The sequence below is a fragment of the Falco biarmicus genome, chromosome 1, assembly GCF_023638135.1.
Source record: "Falco biarmicus isolate bFalBia1 chromosome 1, bFalBia1.pri, whole genome shotgun sequence".
NCBI lineage: Eukaryota > Metazoa > Chordata > Aves > Falconiformes > Falconidae > Falco > Falco biarmicus.
Window position 1 is genome coordinate 19,579,461 of NC_079288.1, and position 24,199 is coordinate 19,603,659.

The following is a 24,199-nucleotide window of genomic DNA, read 5'->3' on the forward strand; positions in this document are numbered from 1 at the left end:
TGGTGTCACAAGGTTTATTATCTTGTCTATACAGTTCTTGGTAGATGCAGTTTAGATGATTCCAATCTGGAAAGAAGCAAAGCATGTTAAAACAGATGTTACGGTGGCAGAAACGCAAGACCCTCTACCACAGACATCACTACCAGGGCTGCTTCTCCCCAGGATTCCTGTCCTCCAAGGACAGGCTTCTTCCTCCCAGACCTGCCCAAGCACCCTACATGACCCCTTTATATATTTATTACACAGTGACCCTCGTGCTAAGCCACAATCCCCTACTCCAATCTGTGCCACCACTGCTCCTGCCTACCTCAACCACCTCGAGGACTAAACTGCCTGCTACTTCCAGCAACACAGCCACCTGCACAGCAGAAACCCTTCCTTCACCCAGGCCAGCAGCCCAGCTGTGCCCCTGCCATCATCTCCCCTGTTTGAATCAGCTGCCAACAGTGTTGGCCAAGAACACTATTAAGACAAACACTGTGTCAAGCCAGAAGCTGCAGGGCAGTTTGTGCACCCTCCCCACTAATACTCTCGAGCTCTAGTAGTCCTGTGGAGTAGAGCCCCTCCCTGGAGGAGCTGAAGAACAGCAGCAATTCTCTCTCAGTAACTTTTCCCACCTAACCTCAGGATCTTTCAGGCAGAGTTGTGTTTTCCTAGACAATGTGGTCTTTCTTCTGAACACCTGGATCCTAACTACAAAGACACACCACAGAAGCGCCACTGTGCTTGAAGCACAAGTACCTCACGTGTAGGCCAGGTCAGGTAGAGACCTGGTCAGGTGGAGGAGATACAAGACAGCTACCGGCAGCTGCAAAGTTTCCTCACCTTGTTGGCTACATCCAGTGCATCGTAATCTGGAGCCAGTCGCACATAAGCCTTCTTCTCTCCATCAGGCCTAGAGTGGAACAGGAGGCATCAGAACAGAGGCACACAACTACTCCCACCCTCTCCACCTTCCCGCTATAATGATGTGCATCAGTGGTTCCTTTGGAAACATCACATTATTCAGTGGTAAAAAAAATGTTCACATCATTTGCACAAAACTCCCTGGGTGTTAGAAGAGCTCCCTGATGAAGCAGACCCTCTGGTCTGCCAACATTCCCCACTTCCACTAAGATGTACTCAGTCACAAGCTGCATTTCTCAAAACTTTTAACACTGAAAACACTACAGAGCTTAATCCCACACCTCCTGAGACTACCCGCAACTGCTGAAACTCACAGGTGTTACCATTTTCTGCTAAAAGCCACTCTGGTCTCTTGAAGAATGTCACTCCCACCAGTGACCCATCCTCCTCTTCTTCTCACCTAATCAATGTGTTGACCTGGCCACATCAATATCATACAGCTTCTTGACAGCCTGTTTGATCTGGTGCTTGTTTGCCTTGACATCGACGATGAAAACCAGAGTATTGTTATCCTCTATCTTCTTCATTGCTGACTCTGTGGTCAAAGGGAACTTGATAATGGCATAATGGTCCAGCCTGCAGGAGAGAGACCCTGTGGTTAAAAGGCAGCTGGCAGATGCCATCCCTGCACCTCAGGGGCTTTCTTTGGGGTGCATCAGTCACCAAAAAAGTTATAATCACAAACTCTCAGGCTTTGGTCGCTTGAAATCATCACCTGCACCCCAAACACCCTCTGCAGCGCTCTGCCACTGAGGTATGGCTCAGCTCCCAGGATGGCACACTGGCAAGGTATTGCCCTGGGTCCTGCAGCAGGGTACAGCTCCCCATGCATGTGGCTGCTCCCACCCCACAAACCCTGCAGCAGGGCCGAGCCCAACACCCCACACATACTTGTTTCTCCGTGGGGCACTCTTCCGGGGGTACTTGGGCTGCCGGCGCAGTCGCAGGGTCTTGGGGCCTGCGAAAGGTGGGTGATGTGCGGATCTTCTTCTTCTTGTGACTGTGGACCCCCTTCAGGACGGCCTTCTTGGCCTTCAGCGCCTTAGCTTTTGCCTCTGTCTTCGGAGGCACAGCTATGATGACAGCTCAGTCAGCCCAACCAGCATCTGCAGGACCAGTATATGCTCCCCTGCCCCTAACGGGCCACAGCTTCCCCGTCACACAACTCAATGAGCAAGACCTCACCAAGTCAGGGCATCTTCATCCACCAAGGCCAACCCCAGAACACCCAACGGGGTTCAAGCTTCCCTCTTCCCCCACACAAGCCAACCACCCACTGCACCAAACAGATGGCAACATTCATTCCTCCTCAGCTCCCACAGACCCCAAGCCACTAAACTACCACGTAGTTTAGCCTTTTTTAGTTTTGTAACTATATTCCTTATATATTCTCTTTTAGCTTTGTAACTATATTGTTTGCTTCAGTGTAATCACTATGGAGAGATTGCTAACTGACCCTGGCTACGTAAGAGTCGTTTAAAGCTTACAATCACTGAGGGGATGGCTGCATAGGTAATTAATGAGACAAACTTGGACTCTCCTTGGCTCTGCATACAGGGAACTAAATTAAGGCTAAGTGACTGGTCAGCTGTAACTACAGGGTCGACTTGAGACCCCTCGGAAGGCTCAGATACCCGTAAGGAGCATGCACGATGCTTCATTAACACAGGACTGCCCACTGAATTAATATATGACTTTCCCGAAAAATATAACGCATAATCTTAAGTGTGGACTATATAATTTTGTTTGATATACTATACGGCATGCACGTGAGGCAGGGCGATCCCCCGTGCATCCAGCGCTACCATAATGTACGCTTCTTAGGGCTACGCAGGAGTGAAGGAGTTTCCTTATTCCTGCTTTCGGTGAAACCGAGATGCCGGCGCTCGGCCCGCCAGCGTAGGCCTCTCCCGCCACCCCACGTGCCGGCGGCCAGCACGGGGCCGCTGCCTGCCCGCCCGCCCGCCCTCCCTCCCTCCCCACACCGCTCAGCCCTGGCCCCCGCCGCCCTCCACCCACACCCCGGCGATCCTTCAACACGCCGAGCCCGCAGCCACCCGCCGCCCCGAGCCCTCACCCTCCTTCTTGGCCTTGGGCGCCATCTTGGCCAGGCGGAAGCCGAAAGGGGCCTCCCTCGCTGCCCCGCACGGGCTTATAGCCCAAACTCTCGCGAGATGTCCCCTTCACGCCCCAACTCTCGCGGTACCGCGGGGCCCACCGGGAGCGGTAGGACTCATCGGCGGCCTCATCTGCGCATGCGCAGAAGCTGCCACGCCCCGCGAGGCCTCATGGGAGTTGTAGTCCTGCGCACGGGACCCCCTCCCCGCGCCGCCCCGGCGGTGGGGGCCGGGCTGAGCCCCCGGTGCGGGATTACCGGGGTCCTGGCGTGTGGGCAGCAGCGCAGTGGCCCAGCCCCGGAGGAACCGGCGTCCTGGCCCCTCCCCTCCTGGGAGGTTCCTCCGGGGCTGGGCGTGCAGCGCCGAGCACCGCTACCGCAGCCGGGAGGTTCGCGGTAACGCGGACCCCCCCCGTTCACCCACGGAGGGGACCGGGACGGGGCGGGGGGGCGTGTCTGGGGGGGGGGGGGGCCTGCGCACGGGGGACACGGCTTGCGGGGACACCGGGACGGGCACACTCGGGGGCGTGGGACCGGTGGGACACGGGGACGACGGCGCTCGGGGGGATGGGGACGGGTGGGACACGGGGACAGCCACCGTCGGGGGCGTGGGGACTAGCGGGACATGGGGACAGCCACCGTCGGGGACGTAGGGACCGGTGGGACACAGGCACGGTCGTGCTCAGGGGGATGGGGACTGGTGGGGCATGGGGACAGCCACCGTCGGGGGCATGGGGACCGGCGGGTGGGACCCGGGGACAGCCACCGTCGGGGACGCGGGGACCAGGGATGGCCATGCGCTGCTGGGGTGTCAGGCTTGGGATGTGGGGACACAGGGACTTCGGGACTTAGGTGTGTAGGGGTGTGGGGACAGCTGCGTGCTGGGGTGTGGGACAGCCATGCTTGGGGACATGGGGACAGCTGTACCCTGGGGTGGCACACATGGGATGTGGGGATGGCCGGGACATGGGACATGGGGGCAGCTGGGGCATGGGGACAGCTGCACCCCAGGGTGTGGGGACAGCCACACTCAGGGACCTCAAAGCGCTGGGACATGGGGACAGCCACACCTGGGGATGTGGGGACAGCCACGACATGGGGACAGCCACGTCCCGACGATGTGGAGATAGTTGGGATAAGAGGACAGCCCAGCTTGGGGACATGGGGACAGCCCTATTCCGGGATGCTGTACATGGGGACAGCTGGGACACGGGATATCACCGCTCCCTCTGTCCCCAGGCCTCGGTGGTGGCCCTCAGCCCACCTCTACTCCCCCCAGCCACCCAGCCCCCACCCAGCCCACCCCAGTGGCCCCACAGGACGATGAACGTGCTGGCTCCGGTTCGCAGGGACAGGGTCATCGCCGACCTGCCCCCGGTGAGTCACGGGGAGGGGGGGGACACCGGCCCGGGGGTGGCCTCGCCAAACCCTGTGGTCACACGGGTGTCCCCCTTTGTCCCCCTGCAGTGTTTTCGGAAGGAGGCCGCCCTGCACGCCCGCGTCGCCTTCCACCCCACGGTGGCCAGTGCCTGCCAGGAGCAACGGACTGGTACTGTGGGGTGAGTCTGGGGCCATCTGGGGTTCCCACCCCAGGACTGGGGTAGGGGGGGAGGTGACAAGAGACCCACGGTCCCGCCAGTCTCGGGTGGGGGGTCCCCGGCGTAGGCGCCGCGTGGCTGCCGGCGCTGCCCGTGTGCCGAGCCCTGCGTCACGGCGCAGGAATGCAGCGGGGGGGGGGGGACACACACATGGGGGTCCGGGCTGGGCTGGCAACGGGGCGGGCGGGCCAAGCTGCAGGGGGCTGCTGGATACAGGGGGCTGTGGGGTGACACCCCCCACAGCCATGAACCTCTCTGCCCACGTGGCCGGCTGGGGGGGGTGGGGGTGCAGGCGGGGGTCCCCCTGCCCTGCTGAGCTGCCCCGGTGTCCCCCTGCTGTGCAGGTTCAAGATCTCCAAAATCATCGTGGTGGGGGGACCTCTCGGTGGGGAAGACCTGCCTGATCAACCGGTAATGGGACCCCCCCCAGAGACACTTGCGGGGGGGGGCAGGGGAAAAGACTCCCATGCCCCGCCCCCCCCCCCAAAAAAAAAAAAAAAAAAAGCAGCGGTACCTTGGGCTGAGCCCAACCCTGGTCAGACTCTGGTGCTGGGCACCCCCTGGGGCAGGGGGCTGCTGACACCCACCTCCCCCCGCCCCCCCCCAGCTTTTGCAAGGACACCTTCGACAAGAACTACAAGGCGACCATCGGGGTAGATTTTGAGATGGAGCGGTTTGAGGTGCTGGGGGTGCCCTTCAGCCTGCAGCTGTGAGTAGGTGGCAGCCCCCTCCCCACGCACCCCTGTGGCCCCCCCTCACCTCCCACCCCACCCCCCAGGTGGGACACAGCTGGCCAGGAGCGCTTCAAGTGCATCGCCTCCACCTACTACCGAGGAGCACAAGGTGAGGTCCCCACTGCGTCCCCCACACGGGCTGTCCCCATCCCCACCTCACCCCTCCTTCCCCCCACCCCCCAGCCATCGTGATTGTCTTCGATGTCAACGATGTGGCGTCCCTGGAGCACACGCGGTAGGTGACACATGGCCAAGGGTCTGAGGTGGGACTGGGGACAAGCGTGGGGGGTGGTGGGGCTGGATGGAGAGGTGAAAGCTGGGCAGGAGCGTGTGGGGCTGCTGCAACGCTGCAGCGGGCGAGCAGGAGGGTGGTGCTTGGCCACCCGCCGGTGACAGTGGCCCCGCAGGCAGTGGCTGGCTGACGCCCTGAAGGAGAACGACCCATCCAACGTAATCCTCTTCTTGGTGGGCTCCAAGAAGGACCTGAGCGTGAGTGTGTCCCCCTTCCCACGGGCTCTCTGCACCCCGGTTTGGCGGGGCTGTCCCCGTCACCCACCCACCCCTCCTGGCTCGGTTGGCAGACGCCGGCGCAGTACAGCCTGATGGAGAAGGATGCTCTCAAGGTGGCCCAGGAGATGCGGGCAGAGTACTGGGCTGTCTCCTCGCTCACTGGTGGGTCCTTGGCTGGGTGGGGAGATGCAGACCCCAGTGTCCAGCCAGGTGAGGGTACACTCAGGGGGTCTCATCCTGCGGGGCAGGGGAGAACGTGCGGGATTTCTTCTTCCGTGTGGCGGCACTGACCTTTGAGAGCAGCGTGCTGGCCGAGCTGGAGCGCAGCAGCGCCCGCAGGATTGGCGACACCGTGCGTGAGTACCCCCAGCTGGCCCTGCATGGGAGCCCCCTTCCTCATCCCCCACGCGCCCACCCACTCTCCCTCTTCCCCTCCAGGGATCAGCGGCAATGAGAGCGAACTGTACCTGTCAGCGCCCCGCAAGAAACCCAAGTGCTGCCAGTGAGGGGGCAGCCCCTGGCCCCCGCCACACTCACACCCCTGGACCAAAGAGGGGCAGCCCAGGCTGTCCCCGAGGAGCTGTCCCTGCCACCCCCTGGCCCCGCCAGTGCCCCACCTGCCTGGGCACCCAGGGCCATGGTGGTCAGGAGCACCCAGGCGGCTCCATAGCTATGCAAACCCAGGTACCACTCGCAGGGGGAGGTGCCCCCAGGCTCCTGTTTATCTTAATAAAACCTTTTTTATGCTTTTTAAGAAAGGTGTGGGGCTGGGGGCTGGGGCTGGCGGGGGGGTCCCCTGCCCCTGGGTGCAGCCATGAGGTTCATGGGCTGGTGGGAGGACAGAGCCAGGGGATGCCACCCAGGAGGGGCTACTGTCTTGGATATGGTGGAAGCCAAACCTGGTGGTGGGTACCCTGGGTGTCTCTGCCCTGAAGAGCCAGCAGCCCTGCGCCCTGAGGGGGGATGCAGGGGACATGCAAGGTGCCACCACCCAACCCCCCCGTCAGTCCCAGCTGAGCTGGTGGCTGTTGAAGCGGGGCTGCAGGTGTGGGGGGACGCAGTGGGCACACTTGTAGTGCTCCTGGATCCACCGCCCGCCCTCGCTGTCCTCGATGCAGATGGCGGCGACACCTGTGGGGACACAGTGGGGGCTCAGTGCTGACCGCTGGGGGGTATGGGGATGGTGGTCCCACTACACCCATGGGTGCACCCTGGGGTGCCCTGGTAGGCCTCTTCCTACCTGCCACGACCCCCCCTTGCTGCTCCACCAGTTGGATGGCCGCTCTCATGGTGCCCCCAGTTTCAACCCACTGGTCCACAAGGAGGATGCGCAGACCTGGGAGGGGGCACAGGCTGCAGCTGAGTGCTCGGTGCCCAGTGCCTACACCGGCAGCCTCCCCCCCAAGATGGGAGCACCCCCTGGCTCACCGAGTGAGATGGCGTCGGTGCGGACCTCCATCACCTTCTCTCGGCCCGAGTAGTCAGTGTAGGGCTGCGCCAGCGTCTGCACGCAAAGATGCCCGGCTTTGCGGATGGCCAGGAAGCCTTTCTGCAGCACGGCAGCAGCGGCAGCACCTGGGGGTGGGCAGGCACTGTCAGGCCCTGCAGGGATGAGGGATGGGGACCCTGAGCACACCCGTGTCCCTGCTCACCCAGGATGAAGCCCATGGCATCGATGCCAGCCACCATGTCGATGGCGTCTCCCTGGAAGGGCTGCAGCAGGTCGGTCACACAGTCCTGCAAGCCCTGGGGAGAGAGCGGAGGTGCTGGGTGCCCGCAGCCCATCATGGGCACCCGCAGCCCTGTGCCAGTGCCCGTGGGCACAGCCAGGTGCCCCAGCAGCCCCGTGGGGATGTAGCCCACCCCAGCACCCCCATGGGTGCCATACGCCCCAGGCACCAGGTACTTGCGGGTGGCAGTAGAGCCGGGAGGGGTCCAGCCAGGCATAGTTGGGACCCTTGACGTTTGGGGCCATCAGTGCCAGGTACCAGCCCTTCTCCCGGGTGACAGGGACGTGGCACAGGTCCATGCGTAGGAACTGCAGGCACTGCAAGCACTGAGCATGCAACAGGGGGTGAGACCCCCCACCCACAGCCTCCACAGGGCTCCCCGTGGCTCAGTGCCTCCCACCCTCCCCATCCTCACCCACATGTGGGCACCCCAGGGTCCCAGCACGCCCGAGTCGGCTCCGTACCTGGGTGCTGGCGGTGAGGCTGAGCTGAGTGGGACTGTCATGGGGAGTGTCACAGACAGCGACAGCTGAGCGGGGGCAGCCCTGGTGGTTCTGGGCCCCTGCCAGCACCCTCCGCCAGCTGGGCTTGAGCTGGTGCCAGGTGGGAGCCCTGCCCATGGGCCAGTGATGTGCCCCCACTGGGCTCTGATGTCCCAGCCAGGCAGTTGCATGGTGGGGAGCACCGGGGCTGGGGCAGTTGCTCCAGGGGTGCCAGGGCATGGTGCAGGTGGCATGGTGCCCGAGGCACCCCGTGGGTGCAAGGGACAGCAAGCCAGGGTGATGCTCAGGGTGCAGCCCCGCAGCTTGTGGGGTCTCAGGCAGTGCGGGGATTTTCTGAGGCCACGCACGTCCCTGCTGGGGTGTCCGGCTGCCATCCTGCCCTCCCAAGTGCTGGCTGGCTCGGCTGCCCGATGTGCCAGCTCTGTGTCCGGATTGCCAATGGGCTGCATGGTGGGGGAACCAGCCGGGGGGGCGAGCCCTGGGGAGGGAGTCCTGGCAGCCGTGCTGGGAGCTGCTGGGTGCCTGTGGGCTGCCAGCCCCAGCTGGGCACAGGGCACCGGGGCTGCCCCTGTCCAAGGCACCGTGGGGCATCTGTGGGATGGGGCAGGATGTGGGGCTGTGGGGAGCATCTGTGGGATGGGACAGGGAGCTGCAGGGAGCATCGGGCCGTGAGGCTGCGGGGACCGTCCATGGGATGGGCTAAGAGGAGCATCCGTGGGTCGGGACAGGGGCCGCGGGGAGCATCCTTCTCCCGTCGGGGGCCACTCCGGGGTCGGGGGCCATGCGGGGGCCGGTGCGTCACGGGGCGGGCGCCTTGGGGCCGGAGCGTTACCGGCCCCGGCACATCACCCCACCGGCTGCCACAGCAACGGGGCCCGGCCCCACCGAGGGGTAACCCCCCCCCCCGCGGGATGCGGGGCCGGGATGCGCCGCGGCTCCGGGCAGCGGCTCCAGCACCGGGACTCTCCGCACGGTGCCGAGCCGAGCCGTGCCGTGCCGAGCCGTGCTGTGCCGTGCCGTGCCGTGCCGTGCCGAGTCGAGCCGCCCCGCGTGGGCGGGCTGTGCCGTGCTATAAGGCGGCCCCACCGCGGGCAGCGGCGCGGTGCCATGTGCGCCCCGGGGCTGCTCAGCCACCTCCTCCTCCTCCTCCTCCTCCTGCTCCCGCTGCCGCTGGCAGCCCTCCCCGGAGCGGCCCCCGGCACCGGAGCGGGTCCGCCGGCACGGACACGGGCCCGCCGAGGGCTCACCTACCCCGGGACGCTGTGGTGCGGTGCAGGCAGCAATGCGGATGCCTACGAGCAGCTGGGTAAGGGCGGCGGGGCCGCTGCTACGTGTCCTCCCCATGCCATGCCATGCCATGCCCCATGCTGTGCCATGTCATGCTATCCTACCCCATCCCTTCTCATCCCTCCCCATGCTGTGCCATGCTACACCATCCCGTGCCATCCCATCCCATCCCATCCCATCCCATCCCATCCCATCCCATCCCATCCCATCCCATCCTCAGGCCAGTGCTGCTCCACCCCTGCCCAACCCCAGTCCCAGTCCCATCCCAGTGCTGGGTCAGTCCCCATCAATCCTAGCTGTCCACTCCAGTCTTCAGCCCTGTGCTTGTTCAATCCCTGTCTGTCCCAGTTCAGTCTGCACCCCAGTGCCAGCCCAGTCCCAGTTCACCTCCATCTAGTCCCCATCAGAGGGCTGGTCCATCCTGGTCCACTCCCAGTCCCTATCCTGATCCCAGCCCAGTTCCCCTCTTGGTCCTGATCCAGCCCTGGTCCCCATCCTAGTCCCAGTCTCATGCCCACTGTGGTGCTGGTGCATCCTGGTCCACTCCCAGTCCCTATCCTGATCCCAGCCCAGTTCCCCTCTTGGTCCTGATCCAGCCCTGGTCCCCATCCTAGTCCCAGTCTCATGCCCACTGTGGTGCTGGTGCATCCCCAGTCCTCATCTCAGTGCCAGTTTTGTCTCCATCCCAGTGCCAGTCTAATCCCAGCCCCTACTCATCCCAGTATGGCTTCAGGTCTGTCTCAGTCCAATATAATTCTGATCCCAGCCCTAGCCCAGCCCTGATCCCAACCCCATCCAGCCCCAGCCCCTGCATGACGACCCCCCCCAGCCCTGCCTGCACCCCTGCAGGGGAGCACCGGGACACAGACCGGTGCTGCCGGGACCATGACCACTGCCAGCACGTCATCCACCCCTTCACCGCCCGCTATGGGTACCGCAACCTGCGCTGGCACACCATCAGCCACTGCGACTGCGACCGCAGGTGAGCAGCCCCGCATCCGACTGTGCCTTGCAGCATCCTTGCATCCCGTGGGGGGGATCCAGCCCCTCCGGCAGCCCCCCTGGTCCCCCTCACCCCAGCTGCGCCCCACGGCAGGTTGAAGGAGTGCCTGCGGCAGGTGAACGACACGGCCTCGCGGGTGGTGGGCCAGGCCTTCTTCAACGTCATCCAGGTGCCCTGCTTCGAGTTTGCCTATAAGGAGGAGTGCGTGGAGCCCTACCTCTACGTCTGGTGAGTGTCCCCCCCGCAATGTGGGGACCGTCCCCTGGTTCAGCCCTGCCGGGGCTCATCTCACCCTGTGCCTCCTGGCTCTTTGCAGGTGCAGGGCGTACAACACGGTGGCCATTGCGGTCCCCAGGGAGCCAGTGCTGTATGAGTTTGGGGGGGAGCTCATTGACTGGGCAGCGAGGCCCGCAGGGGTCCCGCTGAGCCCCCCATGGAGCAGCGTGGGTGGAGGAGCCATCCCAGCGGAGCATCACGTGCCCGCCCGCCCACCATCCTCCCGCAAGGCAGCCAAGAAAGAGAGGAAGGGGAAGAAGAAAGACAAGAAAAAGAAGGGGAAAGGTCAGAAAAAGAAAAACCCTTCCAAAAACGGAGAGCTGAGCTGTTCTTCAGCCACTGCCCCTGCTCATCCCACTGCAGGCCAGGTCCCACGGGCCCCGCTGCCGCGCTTGGGGGAAGCAGCCAACGCCGTCCTGAGTGATGCTCCGGCCTGGGAGGACTTGGGCAGGGGGCCAGTGCTGGCCACCCCCTCCCCGGTCTCCACTGCCAGCGGGAAGAGGAGGAGGAAGGAGAGAAACAGAAAGAAGAGGCTGAAAAGCAAAGCTGAGGGGCAGCCTGCCTGAGAGGCATGGCCCTGATGCCCCCCGGCCCCGTGCGGGTCTTGGCTGTGTAATAAAGTTACAGCTGCTTGAGCAGATGGCGCAGCCTCTGCTCTGTCTGCGCCGGGAGAAAGGATCACACCGGGGTGGCATCCCAGGGAGATCCCAGGGCTGAATCTGCTTGCGGGGCGGTGGGAGGGGGGCACCGGGAGCTGGGTGGGCATTGAGTGGGTTTGTGCTGTTCCTCACCGATCCCACTGGCTCATGTCACCTTCCCAGGGAACCGGGGACAGAAGTCGTTGCACCGGCTGGGGACACAGCACCCATCCCTGTGCTGGTATGGGGCAGAGCCCTGATTTTCACTCCCCTGCCGCAGAAGGTGACGTTCCCCAGGGCTGTTTTGCTGGAAGACCAGTTAATGGATCGCACCACCCCAGCTTTCTCTGCCACTTAACCCGCCACCTTTTCCCAGTGCTCCCACTCCAACACCAACTCCTCCAGCCCCCAGCAATCAGGAGCTGCTCTGGGAGGAACGGGGGCCTCATCCCTCCCTGGAGGCTCCTCCAGCGCTGTACAAGAACTCTTTGGAGCAGGAGAACAGCAGCTTTTCCAGCCCTGGTTGAAAAGTAGGCGCAGCCCAGGGAGAAGCAGGGGCGAGCTGCCCGTGTCCCTGCCTGGCGGACGGGGATCGCAGCCCAACTCCTTCCCTCGCCAATAACTGGGCTCCCGTAGCAAAGAGCTTGAGGGCTGTGCCCAGAGATGGGGCATTGCCACCAACTCCTCCAAAGTGCTTCCGAGCAAGGAGCGTAGCTCAGCACTGCGTCCCCTCTCCTCCCCAGTGAGGCCAGTAGAAAGATCTTACCACACCAGCACCAGTTCCCAGAATAGCAAAAAGCTGGAGCAACAGGAACCGAGCCTTGGGAGATCAGACAGCACCAAGGCGCGGAGAGCAGAACTGCTCCATGCAAACCCCACCATTCCTGGAGGAGGGTGCGGGATCCCAAATCCCTGAAATAAGTGGACCAAAAGAGCCTGCGGAGGAGAGGGGGAAACACCAAGGTTGTAGCGAGGCATCGCACCCTCCCAAGCACTACTAATGGGTACAAAGTCCTTGCGGCCACCACAGTGTCACCGCAGGAGGCATGAGGCATGTGGGCGGCTTCCCAAAAGTAGATATTTTTTTTTATTGACTGTAAGGGAAAACTAAAACCAAAGACAGCCAAAAAGGAGCGGACAACGCACAATTCGCCTCCCCCTCTATCGGTCTGACACGTTCCTGGTTAAGTAGCTGCTCCCAGTCAAATTCCCATCCCAAAATACAGTTTCATAAAATAAAAAAAACAAACAGCGTGAGGTTAGTACACCTGCAACCTCCGGCAGCCGCGGGCCCGCCTGGTCGCAGGGGTGGGGGGCACAGGGCTGTGTCAGCCCCCCAGTACTGCCGAGGAGATGGCGAGGGAGTAAGACCTGCGTGTCTCTGTGGAAACAGCTTTGCTTTGTCTCCTGGGTTGCTGCCATTCTTCAGGAGCATTTACATGCAAAAAGAGACCTTTGTTTCTTAAGATCTGCTGTTCCTGCTCCTTTCCTAGCGAGAAGAGGCTGACCAGGAGCCCTTGGAAGGAACAAAGACTCTGCTTCCACAGAAAATCCCTACTAATGATGCAGGAGAGAGGAAAGTGTGTGCAGCAGGAACTTTCCAGTTCAGAAATGGCTCTCGGCGCTGCCAGTCGCTCTGCAATACCGCAACGGTCTGTTTCTGACACAACCCAAGTTCTCTGCAGTCTCTGCCCCTCTCCCAGTGCCCCCAGTCCCTCCCAGCTAGCGGGACACAGGCCTCCGGGAGGTGCCCCGGGTGGTGGCGTGATGTCTCTATACAATGCATTCAAAACAAAACGTTATTTTTTTAATCAGCTTCTCTGTGAAAGTTTCAGCGCATAGAGGGCAACTCCAAGCAACAAAGGAAGAAGGAGCATCGACGTTCACTGCTGGGCTCCTCTTCTAAGCAAATCCATCGCTAAGAGGAGAGGCAGCACAGGGTGCAGGCAGAAAACCTCTCAACTAGCGTTCAGTAGAAACACAATTTATTCACCCTTCTTGGTTACAACTGGGCAGTGTTAAGCAGGTATGGAGGAGGATGCCATGCACTCCTGGCTGCTTCGTGTTCTCCACCCCAGGAGCAGCTGCTCTTGCAGTGTTTTAGTCCATGTGTCTGTCCCACATTGGAGAAAGATGCCATTAGCTGGCATTTTGCTTCGCAGTCTGATTAAAAAAAAAAAAAATCGAAACTAAATAAATATTGTTCCAAAAGAAGCCAGAGGATAGAGCAAGCCTTTGGTATGACAGCTGGATTTCTCTCTGGCAAGACCCCGAGCCCCAGAGCTGCTGTGCTAGACCCCTACGAGCACAGCTGGGGGTTGGCACAGACTCTGCAGAGCCTGTTACACACAAAAACATAGAGCAAACAACAACAGAAACTTATTGAGAACTCCAGTTTGCTTGTCACAACCCCCGTGCCTTTGCTTGTGCTCTCAGGACAAGGAGAGGTGACAGTCAGGGTTTGGGAGAATCCAAATGAAACAGGCTCGCTGCAGGCCGATGGTCTGCACTTTCAGCTACGTTTGCTTCGTAGTCTTTGCAGTGAAAGCAGACTGCTGTGGATGTACAAGGACAGACTCGTTTGACCTCATAATTACTTTACCAAGCTTCCAAAGTGGTGAACCAGGGCCTGGAATGCAAAGGCCGCTGCAACGTCCCTTCCTATGATATATTTATATATATATATAGTATATATATTTAGACCAGCCCTGCCAAGTCTATTTATTTGCTCAGGTGCATGTCACCAAGAGTCACTTCCCACCATTTCACGACGTATAAAACAGGAGTTACGGGGCTAAGGAAATGGAAATTGTTTTCAACTGTTCATTCTCCCTTCCCCTTCCTAGAAAAGGGAGTGGAGATTATGGGTCAGGTCCAGCATGGCCTATCGATCCATCTCATCCAGCAGCGGTGTGGCATCCCCAGCGATGGACATGGGTGTGCTCTCGATCATGGGGCTGGGAGATGGGCGAGGCGTCAGCCGCTGCTTCTGTTTCCTCCGTTCAGCCTCCTTCTCCTGGAGCCACTGCTCGGCCATCTTCCCCCAGTCAATCGCAGCGTGACTATTGGTCCTGCAATGACACGGGCAAGAAGGTGAGACACACTCGTGGGAGAGCTTCCCTGCCCTTTCCCCTCGGGGGTCCCGCGCAAGAAGGTGCAAGGTAACCCCACCACGCTGGTTCCACACAAATCAACAAAAGCAATCGAGACGGGACACAGACAGGTACACGCACACAGCGCTGGAGCCACTCACTTTGGCTGCTGCCTCTGCCTGGAGCTGGATGATGGCTGTGACTGTGTCTGGGACTGGGTGGACTGGGGTGTGGTGTTGGCCTGGAGCTGATACTGGGGTGTTGTAATCGGCTGGCTGGGAGTAGTGTAGGAGTAGCTGGGGGTCATCAGAGGGGTGGCCACTGGTTGCTGTGCTGGAGTCGTAAAAACCTGCAGAGAGCAGACACTGTTAGGGGGCAGAGGGCAAACCCAGCCAGGCTGCGGGGCAGAGCCCTGGCATGCTCTGCACTGCCCCACTCGCCCCGGAGGCTGCTGCATGCCCTTGCTGCACACTGCTGGCCTTGCTGGAGCCCCTCGCCTGGGCAAGGAGAGGTTTGCAGTGACCACTGCCCAGGGAATGGGGGGCTGCAGGGCAGAAGGAGCAACACCCTGCTGAGCACAGGCCAGTTGTTCCCCTGAGAGTCCCCGATCACCCACCCAACCTAGGTCAGCAGGGCCACCACAGCCTGCCTGCCTTGTTCACCCCACACAGGGTACAAGGGGAGATGCTTAAATCAAGCAAGAGATGGGCACAAGAGACACTTGGGGCAAGCTAGCAGAAATTATGTCCAACAGTGGGCATGAAGAACAGACAAATCCCTCCCCTGTGGGCTGCAAAGGTGGCGCAGCAGCTCCCGAGATGGCTCCCTCCCATATCCCAAGCTGGCTGTCTCACTGCTTGCCCAACTGAGTGCTTAGTCTCTTTGCCTCCCAGCGTTCACCTCCCTTTTCTTCAGATTGTCTTGATGATTAATACACTGGGTTATCCACAGTCCCTGCCTATCTCCAGCTCAGCGTTTCCTGTGCCAAACTCCAGAAAGCCTCCCAAGGTGGTCTAAAAGAGGATCCCTCCTCCCTGCAAGTCTCGTCTTGCAGCACCTCTTCGCTAGGTCTCTCCAATATTGAGCGTGCTTTTTGTACCCGGGCACCTCAGCCCTTCTGCAGCTGGATTTAGCCTTGGTGGCAGCTGGGGAGCTGGCAGCACAGGCGGGGAGCAGGCAGGCACCAGCACACATGAGGAAAGGCCTCAGCATGAGCTGAAACTGTCCAATTCCATCTTATTCCCTGCAAAGCCTCTGGGTGTTCAGTCAGGCTGAGGTGTTCGCCTGCCGGTGCAGCTCGGAGATTAGCACGCTGAGCTGAAAATCCCTGCAAACTCAGCACATAGTTTCACAGCTAATCTCTTCCACTGGCAGCTCACGTTGCCAGTTCAGGGGCACAATCAGAAGGCTGTGCACCCTCACCGCTGGATCCCGCCTCTCCACCCTGCCACATGCCTTGGGGGCCAAAGCAATTTGCTACTTGCTTCAACTCTCTCCAGAGCAGGGCTGTATTACATGCCTCATTTCCTCAGCCACAGGAAGCAAGAAGCCACCTGGTCCAAGAATCCGGCCAGGCTCCCTTGTGCAGCACCACAAACACACAACTTTGGATGTTCCCAGGATGGTCCTGGGACTGGATGTTCCCAGGCTCCCAGCGGAGCCCTTCTGGGATGGTTTCTAGCAGCAAGGAGAAGCCACGCAGCATCTCCTCTCAACAACTTAAGGGACACGTACGTGGTATGCGCTGCTGCCGCCTCCGCTGCCTCCATAGCCATACTGGCTGGATGCCCACTGCGCAGGGGTGGCATTTGGGTTCTGTCCCTGGCCCGTCACAGCAGCGATGGCACTGAACATCTGCGAGGTCATGTTCTGTGGTAAAGCGTTCACTGCACGGGTCAGGTCTGCAAGAAAGACCCATCACGTTAGACAAAGCAGAGCCTGGAGAAGGAGCTTGTATCTGGATTCCAACCAGGAAAGGTCTGCACTGACCTGCCAGGTTAATGTTAGCTGGAGTAGCATTAATGGAGGCTGGAGTCCTGGTCCGACTGCTGCTGCTGGGGGTAATACCTGTGTAAAATACAAACCAAGAGAAATAGATGAGCTTTCCTAGAAGAGCAGCTATTGGCCTGAAACTTGGGATTTGAAAAAGTACAGGCAAGAGTGCTATTGGCAAGATACTACCACGTCACCAGGGAATGGCATGTGCAGGATTGTATGGCTGGGGAGGCTCAGGGAGAGGAAAGGGACAAATCCAGTCTTTGCCCCATGGCCCACTTGGCTGAAAGATTAGCTCTCAGAAAAGCTCCCAGTAGGTCCACAGAAGCCAAACACTTGAGTGTTTCTTTGAAATATCCCACATGTAGAAAGTCCTAGGATACACTTCAGGGACAAAGAACGTGAAATTGTCCTTTTATAACTGTCCCTGTTGTGTGATGCCCAGGAAACAGCCGAGTCACTCAAGTTTTGGGGTGCTCACCTGGAACAGGGTCCTGATAATGATCCTTAAACCATCGGAAAAGTCCATTCACAGTAGGGAAGACCTGGCCTCGGTAGCGGAATCCTTCTGGGGTCACTGTCACATACTCTATCCTGTGAGGAGCAGTGAATGCAGGAGAGCACAAGAGATTACAGGCTGCTTCAGGGCCATATCTGCCACTGTACAGCACCCTCACACTAACAGGTCACAGTCAGAACACCTACAAATTCAGTCAATGGCTGTACTCAAAACGAACAGATAGACCTATCCAAGACAGTTTCATTTTGTTTTCAAACCATTGCTCCAAATACCATGCCTTTCCATGCAAAATCTATCAATCACTGCTTATACTCTTGTGACACTCTGTGCACAGGGCAGTATTGCTTGTAGCAGCCAGCTGGTTAGAAACACAGAAGTCTCCTGGGTGAAATTTCCCGCTAGACATAGGTCCTCTACTCTTAGGAGCACAAACCCTGCGTAAGGGGAGGCATGGCTTATGGGGATAATGACAGGGCTGGAAAGAAAACTGGCAGAAATAAGCTGAGGTGTGGTACTGGCAGTACTGAGCTGCAGATGCTGGGCTTGTCTCTCACCTTGGTTTGCCTCGAGGCTGATATCCCAAGAGGAATTTGCCAGGCAGATCTTTACATGCACTGATAAAGTAGGGAATAAATGTTGGCTTCTCTTTCTTGGTCTTTATCAGCAGCTCTTCCAGTTTCTAATTAGAAAGAGAAAGAAGAGAAATGCTCAAGGAGAGCCTACATTTTCAGCAACCCACAGAACCTAACGGATATCTCCCTCCATGCTGTGGTGAGCCCTTCTTCCCCCCAGCCCCGATGCTACCAATCCAACAGGAACCACCAATGACACCGTTTCCGTGCAAGGTTGGTGCACAAACGTCACCAGGTCACAGAAAGCCAATTACTTTCACTGATACTTGCTGACAGGGCAACCCCCTTTGCTACTCTGGTACACTGCTGTAGCACACACCATATTCCCATTGCTCTCCTAACTCCAGTGCTCCCAGACAGAATGCCCTTGAGACCTGCAGCTGGAAAGCGAATGCCAAGGCCCAAGTGACAAGAGGAAGATCAGAGTTTAAGGCCTGTCCTGAGACAAAGGAATTTATATAAAGCTCCTATATCTCCTACAGAAGCTACCACATCCCGGGACAGGCTTACCTTCTTGTCTCCACCATTGCAGTCCTGGTAGTATTTGTGATTCAACAGGTCTCTGGCAAAAGAAGCCATTGGCTGGACATAGCGAGCAACAATTTCATCCAGGTCTTCAAATTCCTTTGAACAAACACATTTAAAGAGATATTTAGAGTGCGTGATGAGGAACTCTTATTCTAGTATACAGCTGTCAGCCACCCATTTTGCACAGCAAGAGTGGATGCTTTGAGAAACAACAACCCCCATCTCCAAACAACAACAACAAAAGACCTGAGTATTGTCTAAGAATCTGGAGAACAGCAATGAATGTTACTCTCCAACAGTCTGAAAGCAGCTGCAAGGACAGAAAGGCTGCATCAACCTGCCCCTGCCAAATAGGTACTTCGCCTTCCCCACCAGCTCCTTCCCAGGCATGCTCTGCAGGGCTCTTACCTCTGTGTTAATCCAAAGCGTGGAGCCCAGGCTGAAGGCATTCTCTTTACCCTCCTCTCGGACATCCACATGCTGGTAAATCCCATCGTTCACCTTCCAGGTGACAGTCAGGTGGTTCTCCCCTTTGCTACTTGGCCGAATAATCACATCCCCTTGGTCCATGGTCTCCATCATCTTCTCGGCTTGTTTGAAGCTAATATTGTGGAACGACGGGTGAGCGATTACCCTCTTGATGTACGCTAGGGGACAAAGCGGAGTGTTTAGGCTTCCAAGAGGAACTGCTTTGTTGCAGCAATATGTCTAATTGTGCTTACTCTCCTGAAGCATCCTGGGAGGGCTGGCATTATGAGGGAAGAGAAAAATCAAGACTCACTTGTCCGCTGCTGCTTTCTTTTCAGGTCTTCTTCTTGTTTGTGATCTGCTGCCTCAGAGTCAAAGTCATAGTAGGTGTCTTTAGGCAGTTTCCACTCATTGTTCTTATCCATCAGGTCTGAGGTCCTGCAGGTGAGGTCTGCACTGAACTTCTCAATGTCAATCTTCATGATCCTGCAGTGAACGGTCATTCCCACCTACAGGAGAGGGGCAAGCAAAGCTGATCAGCAGCTCCGGCTGATATGCCAGCCTCCCTGCTCTACAGAGCAATCTGTGGGGAGTCACGCTGCCAATAAGGAGGTACAAATGACCTCACCTACTTCAGAGTGATGCAACCTTTAAAAATGATCCTTCTATACAAACCAAAAATCAACTGATCCCCAAGATGAGTAGAATTAAAAGAGATTAAAGGAAAAATGGGCAGTTGTCCAGCATGTCTACTATCTATGCCCCGTACCACATAGAAAACTGCATGTCTGGAAGCTGAGGACAATTAAATTTACTATTTTACATATCTTTAACAATGGGAGAAGCAAAACTGGACCTAAAGATTTGCAAGAAAGCAGTTAAGTCTGTTCAGAAACAGAGTGAAAGATACCCAAAGCACTGCTTCAACAAAATGGGAAACAGAAAATACCACCACAAAAACTGCAATGTCTTAGTCCAGTTAACCGTGCTGAAGTTAACGACTCTTTAAAGAAATGCTGAGAGACCTCTGATCTTACAGAAATATCCATCACCTGCATGGACTGTCAGGGGGACCACAAAAGACAGCAAAGATGTTAAACCTCTATTTTATCATGTGATAAAAATACACGATTCTGTTTCTTTCAGAACCTCGGTCCTTGTCCTGAGCAAGACCAGTAACTCTGATGACCCCCACAAATGAATTAACACAGAAGAAAAAGCCATGAGAGAGGGAAAGTGACCCTTGCATATCCAAAGGCAGTTCCATGAACTCTTTAGAAAGCCAGAAACAAAGGGCAGCTCTGCATTAGAATGCCTTCTGGTCTCCTAAACCCAGACTTTAGCCAGACAATAATAAATCCTCCTGCAGTGCAACACGTTAACTGATTAACATGGTTCTCACCAGCTGCCAAGAGAGATTTGCACTGTGGCAAAAGGACACTAACCAGAACCTGAACTTGCTGCCGATTTAAAGTCCTTAAATAAAAATATGGTTTGAAAAGTCATTTAGGGAAGTGTTATTAACCAAACTGTGAATCTTTGGTATTGGCTCCAGGCTCTTCCAGCTCTTGCTGGATATGTGAAAATCCACTGCTTTCATACCTTCACCCTTTCTTCTGGGCGCTTGACCACCTTATCACTAAGAAATTTTGTTGGGATGAAGCCAGCGACGCCATTATCCAGACGTGTCTTCACTCCAATGGCCTGACCTGGGCAGGAACCGCTGTCAAAGTGGTTCCAAACCTTGAGCAAGGCAAAAGTAAAGGTCATTCAGCATGGAAACAAAATAGCCCCGGCAGCTCACACTCAAACAAGTCTAAAAGCTGTGTCAGCAAACTGGTACAGCCAGCAGAGACATGTGGAAGGGCAGGGGACAGAGGACTTCAATGAATGCTACCCAGTAATGCAATCTTACTACGTCAGTTTTGCTCGGCTTCCTTTGCAACCAGGAAGGTCAGAACATTTTTAGACCCTGAACACAAGCCTGCAGCTAGGGCGGCTTTCTAATCAACACTATAGGGTTTTAAAGTCATGGATTACCAAGTCTGGAATTCAGCAGTGCTTAGAAGAGACCTCAAGTACAGCTGCATTAAGCAGCAGGGAGCCCAGATAAGTTCTTAAAATTGAGAAGGTGGCAGAACAACCTTCTGTTCTCAGTGTCACAGGCCGTTCCTCTGCGTAAAACACAATCCCAGATCATGAACAAGCCTGCTTTATGTATTTGCAAAGAATTGGTCAGCTTAGCCCCAGGTCCATTTCACTCCTAGCCTGGTTCACTAAAATCCATAATGCAGCCATAAAGGACCTGTCAAATCTATACTGAAGCAATTAGTCACAAGTGGAACAGATTGTATTTGCAGCCAAAGGCCACATTCAGATTGGGATCCTGGGGCACTGCAAACGCAATCTTGGCTCTGATACCTTGTCTCCCAAGAACCCTACAAAACCCTCAAGCCCATCAATATCAGACTCCTGACAAAGGCAGGCCCGTTTGGAGAAGCAGCCCCACCTCGCTGAGCTCTGGAAAGTTATCCTGCTGACAGAAAGGACACTGCCAAAGGCCAGTTTCATCGTTCCGTATTGCCTGGTCGTAGCTTTCTCCTTGTGGCCGCCTGTGGGCTATCCCAGTCACGTTGCAGATGATCATTTTACCTGAGGTGTGATGGCAGAGGAGAAGGAAAGAATGAAAAACTGCATGCCAGCTGCAGGGCTCGGCAGCTCCCTTTATCTAAGGCGGTTGTGCATGAAGGTGTTAGAAGACTACGTGGGTACCAGAAAAGCTGTTTCATGCACACGCAGCCATAGCACCATCACATCATCACACTCACCAAGATCCCTCTGCCCCACATCCTAAGTCAAATTAGGGTGACAGAAACCAGGGACGTACCTATATAAAAAGTCTCTGGAGTTTCTTTGGTCAGCATATTGAAGACCTCTTCTGTGTTTGGAGAACGGTATGGGGTTCTCAGGTCCTTGTATCTGCAGCTTAGTTCAGCTCGGATGTCATATAAAGTGATATGCTTGTCACCGTAGCCCTGCATGGTATTCAAAGGATATAAAGCCATGAGCAGCAGGAAGGAGGTGAGTAGGGAATTCAGTATAAGTTACAAAAGAACATAAGGAACTTTATACCAGCAAATTTTAAAAAAAGAGGAATACACAGGGTACCATCAAACTCTGGAACTCAGTCACGGGATGTTGAAGAGGTCAAAAGATAATTTCATGTAGAGTACCTTAAATGATCTAATTACTGTCTCCTGCCTCCTTCTTCCTTCAGCCCCAAGTGTACTTTCTGTAAGCATTTACTACATGCCATTGTCAGACACTGAATACTCATCATGGCTTTTCATACATTTTACAATGGCAACAGCTAAGTACTCAGCTCCTAAAATAGATAAGGGTCACCAGCTATAAAACATAAGAAACCAAGCTGGACAGCAGAGCTTCCCATCTGTTTCTCAGCACCAGGAACCCCCACTGCACCTGTCTTTCCAGTTCTTCAGCAAAGGCATCGAGATCCAGGTCTTTCAGACGCTCAGGGTTTTCTAAGATCTCCTCTAGAGCTCCTGCAGGATTAGCGTCCTCTGCCGACTCATCGTATTCTAAGGCATCCACTGCCATTTTTCTTGCCCATTCATAGGTTTCGGGATGGACCCTAGACCCATCTAGGACTTCAATGTAGGAATCAGTACTGAAATAAAACCAAAGCAATGTTCAGATAAGGACTCTGAAAGGTTCCAGAGTCACCTCCTTCAGCTCAGTAACAAAACATGCTGTTGAAGACCACTACTGGCTGCGCGGCTGTTTTGCCACTGCTGCCCTCCATGGAACAAACCACTCCACAAAGGACAGAATGACGACTTCTTTGCTAAGTCAACAGGAGCCAAAGACAGACATGACAAATTCCAGTCTGCATATCCTGCTCTTCAAAGATACAGCCAGGCATTTTAGATGCTAGGTAGATTTGATCACTCTGCGTACTACAGCTTCCCTCTGAGCACACACCTCTCCACAGTTTCTCTCCTCATACAAATTCAGTGTTGCCACCTGGCAGTGAAGCCATCTGCATCTAGCTGTTTGGATGAGGCTACACTTTGCCCTCTGCATCTCTGGGACTTGTATCCTGCAAAAACCAGGGATGTAGCAGGGTTGGGTCACTCAGCACAAGGATTCAGCCAGGTGCCCTTTCTCAGACTGCTTTTCAAAGGCAAAAAGGATACTGGGCCAGCCCTAGAGAAAGCACGTTTCCAACAAGTGACCCTTCGGTGCAAAGCAGTCAGATTTAGAAACCACATCACTGCTGTCCTCCAGACACTTCTCTCTTGTTTAGTTATCAGTAACCTAATGCTCTACAAACTTCCTAGTATTGCTACTAGTTTCAGAGGTAGCTAAATTCCCAAGTTATTCCTAACGTCTGAAACTTTAGAAAAATAAAACACTGTTGCTAGGACTAGGCAGAAACCAAGCTAAAGCGCACAGGGGTTACTGACAGACATCCATGACAACTACGTTAGGGAACAATTGTTTTATTTTAGTTCCTCTTGACCACCACGAGTCTTTCAAACCATAGCAAGCTATAAAATTAATGTTCTGCAGCTCACACTGCTGTGCTGCCCTTAAGAATCAGATTAATAACCAACGATACCTGAACTTGGCCAGAAATCAGAAGGGCCACACAGAAACTCCTGGGAGTGTGGACTCCATCAAACAAGACTGCTTCAGCCTGTCACTCATGCTAACACCATACCACGTACGACACTGAATGCAACCCAATACTCACCTATCACCCAGTGATGCTGTGTCAATCTTGATGAAGCCAGCACAGTTGATAAACACCTTGGGTCCCATGTGACACATCGTAACCAGCTGGGTCCTGTTCTCCAGACGTGTGTTGTTTTGTTTTAAGATCTGGAGACAGAAGTAATAGTATAAACTTTGCCATTCGAACAGAAGGGTTCTCCACAAAAAGCAGCACGCTGGACACTGCAGTGTTCAAAGCATCTGACATAGTCCTATCACAACTCAAATTGTTGCTCCCTGCCTGTGTCTTGACATCGTATGAAAGCTGATTTCACATGGAACAGCTCCAGCTCTCAGGAAAAGTGTTGGCTTTTTGCCTCGTGTTTTCTACAGTATGGAGGTGCCTTGATACTGTAACAGTGCATCCGTTCCTGTGGGTTCAGGAGCTAGCTAGGACTGATGGATCTGGTGAGCTGCTTGGGTCTATCTCAGGACATTAATCCATGCGTAGCTTCAGGGTTAGGCGCAGTGAGATAACACATACTAAAACTCATGTCAACGGAGCTGTCAGCTGCATCTGGCACACGGGACCCTGACTCATCTTGTATCAGCACTGCCATCGGGCCAACTCACACATTATTGGTGATGCATTATTTTTTGTAGGCAGGGACAGAAACCTCCTTACCTTTAGCAGATGAGTGCCTTTGCGTGGTCCCAGGCCACACACGTACTGCAGCAAAGCCTGGCTGTGAGGGTGAGCAATCGCCCGATTGACATCCACTCCCACCTCATTCACACGATTTATGAATTCACAGTAGAGGGCATTCAGCAGTTCCTCCTTCACCACGTGCTCCTGACAGAAAGGAGAGGCATTAGTTTCACAAGGAGATGCGTGCAACACTTTGCCATAAGCAAGCTGAGCC

The 24,199-nt window shown here is 56.2% G+C and overlaps 5 protein-coding genes and 2 non-coding genes across 9 annotated transcripts in view; 2 read left to right on the top strand and 5 right to left on the bottom strand.

The window, feature by feature from the left end:
- On the bottom strand, nt 1-3,035 carry RPL23A (ribosomal protein L23a). Its single transcript, XM_056361533.1, is given in 7 exon segments — nt 1-66; nt 826-895; nt 1,307-1,325; nt 1,328-1,482; nt 1,798-1,862; nt 1,864-1,979; nt 2,984-3,035. Coding segments are annotated over 7 exon segments (465 nt in total). The 5' UTR covers nt 3,009-3,035; the 3' UTR covers nt 1-51.
- On the bottom strand, nt 971-1,039 carry LOC130143967 (small nucleolar RNA SNORD42). Its single transcript, XR_008819952.1, has one exon. It is a non-coding gene; the product is annotated as a small nucleolar RNA SNORD42 (small nucleolar RNA).
- LOC130143969 (small nucleolar RNA Z17) lies at nt 1,556-1,628 on the bottom strand. The gene has a single exon (XR_008819955.1). It is a non-coding gene; the product is annotated as a small nucleolar RNA Z17 (small nucleolar RNA).
- A 782-nt stretch (nt 3,036-3,817) lies between the features above and the next one.
- RAB34 (RAB34, member RAS oncogene family) lies at nt 3,818-6,519 on the top strand. Its single transcript, XM_056359162.1, is given in 11 exon segments — nt 3,818-4,399; nt 4,490-4,581; nt 4,965-4,992; nt 4,994-5,031; nt 5,228-5,329; nt 5,399-5,463; nt 5,538-5,589; nt 5,762-5,843; nt 5,936-6,026; nt 6,113-6,220; nt 6,303-6,519. Coding segments are annotated over 11 exon segments (1,161 nt in total). The 5' UTR covers nt 3,818-3,964; the 3' UTR covers nt 6,371-6,519.
- A 224-nt stretch (nt 6,520-6,743) lies between these two features.
- On the bottom strand, nt 6,744-7,932 carry LOC130159979 (adenine phosphoribosyltransferase-like). Its single transcript, XM_056362134.1, has 5 exons — nt 7,771-7,932; nt 7,517-7,610; nt 7,293-7,439; nt 7,105-7,200; nt 6,744-6,995 (listed from the first exon to the last, which is right to left on the bottom strand). Exons 1-5 carry the CDS (start codon nt 7,891-7,893, stop codon nt 6,868-6,870), a joined length of 588 nt encoding a protein of 195 aa, XP_056218109.1. The 5' UTR covers nt 7,894-7,932; the 3' UTR covers nt 6,744-6,867.
- A 784-nt stretch (nt 7,933-8,716) lies between these two features.
- Nucleotides 8,717-11,303, top strand: PROCA1 (protein interacting with cyclin A1). Of its 2 annotated transcripts, XM_056359043.1 has the most exons (5): nt 8,717-9,403; nt 10,234-10,366; nt 10,481-10,615; nt 10,704-10,948; nt 11,027-11,303. In XM_056359043.1, exons 1-5 carry the CDS (start codon nt 9,022-9,024, stop codon nt 11,227-11,229), a joined length of 1,098 nt encoding a protein of 365 aa, XP_056215018.1. In that variant the 5' UTR covers nt 8,717-9,021; the 3' UTR covers nt 11,230-11,303. The 2 variants fall into 2 exon arrangements, with proteins under 2 accessions (XP_056215018.1, XP_056214941.1); XM_056358966.1 differs by having other exon boundaries at nt 10,704-11,303.
- Nucleotides 11,304-12,365: 1,062 nt separating this feature from the next.
- The window catches only part of SUPT6H (SPT6 homolog, histone chaperone and transcription elongation factor), a 30,219-nt gene continuing 18,385 nt past the window's right edge, over nt 12,366-24,199 (bottom strand). For both annotated transcript variants that reach the window (XM_056354045.1, XM_056353955.1), the window contains exons 23-37: nt 23,962-24,129; nt 23,317-23,444; nt 22,020-22,227; nt 21,424-21,571; nt 21,046-21,188; nt 20,139-20,279; nt 18,850-19,045; nt 18,477-18,715; nt 18,051-18,164; nt 17,463-17,587; nt 16,870-16,982; nt 16,383-16,460; nt 16,128-16,294; nt 14,555-14,742; nt 12,366-14,372 (exon numbers count right to left, since the gene is read on the bottom strand). In XM_056354045.1, the coding sequence (XP_056210020.1) occupies nt 14,186-14,372; nt 14,555-14,742; nt 16,128-16,294; nt 16,383-16,460; nt 16,870-16,982; nt 17,463-17,587; nt 18,051-18,164; nt 18,477-18,715; nt 18,850-19,045; nt 20,139-20,279; nt 21,046-21,188; nt 21,424-21,571; nt 22,020-22,227; nt 23,317-23,444; nt 23,962-24,129 (2,343 nt within the window). In that variant the 3' untranslated portion in view covers nt 12,366-14,185. The remainder of the gene's footprint in view (nt 14,373-14,554; nt 14,743-16,127; nt 16,295-16,382; nt 16,461-16,869; nt 16,983-17,462; nt 17,588-18,050; nt 18,165-18,476; nt 18,716-18,849; nt 19,046-20,138; nt 20,280-21,045; nt 21,189-21,423; nt 21,572-22,019; nt 22,228-23,316; nt 23,445-23,961; nt 24,130-24,199) is intronic.

Coding starts and splice junctions, on each gene's coding strand:
- LOC130159979 (XM_056362134.1), bottom strand. CDS start 7,893: ATGGACCTGTGCCACGTCCCTGTCACCCGGGAGAAGGGCTGGTACCTG. Junction 7,201..7,292: donor CACCGACGCCATCTCACTCG/GTGAGCCAGGGG, acceptor GCCCCCTCCCAG/GTCTGCGCATCCTCCTTGTG. Junction 6,996..7,104: donor GCAAGGGGGGGTCGTGGCAG/GTAGGAAGAGGC, acceptor GTGTCCCCACAG/GTGTCGCCGCCATCTGCATC.
- PROCA1 (XM_056358966.1), top strand. CDS start 9,022: ATGCGCCGCGGCTCCGGGCAGCGGCTCCAGCACCGGGACTCTCCGCAC. Junction 9,404..10,233: donor GGATGCCTACGAGCAGCTGG/GTAAGGGCGGCG, acceptor GCACCCCTGCAG/GGGAGCACCGGGACACAGAC. Junction 10,616..10,703: donor GAGCCCTACCTCTACGTCTG/GTGAGTGTCCCC, acceptor GGCTCTTTGCAG/GTGCAGGGCGTACAACACGG.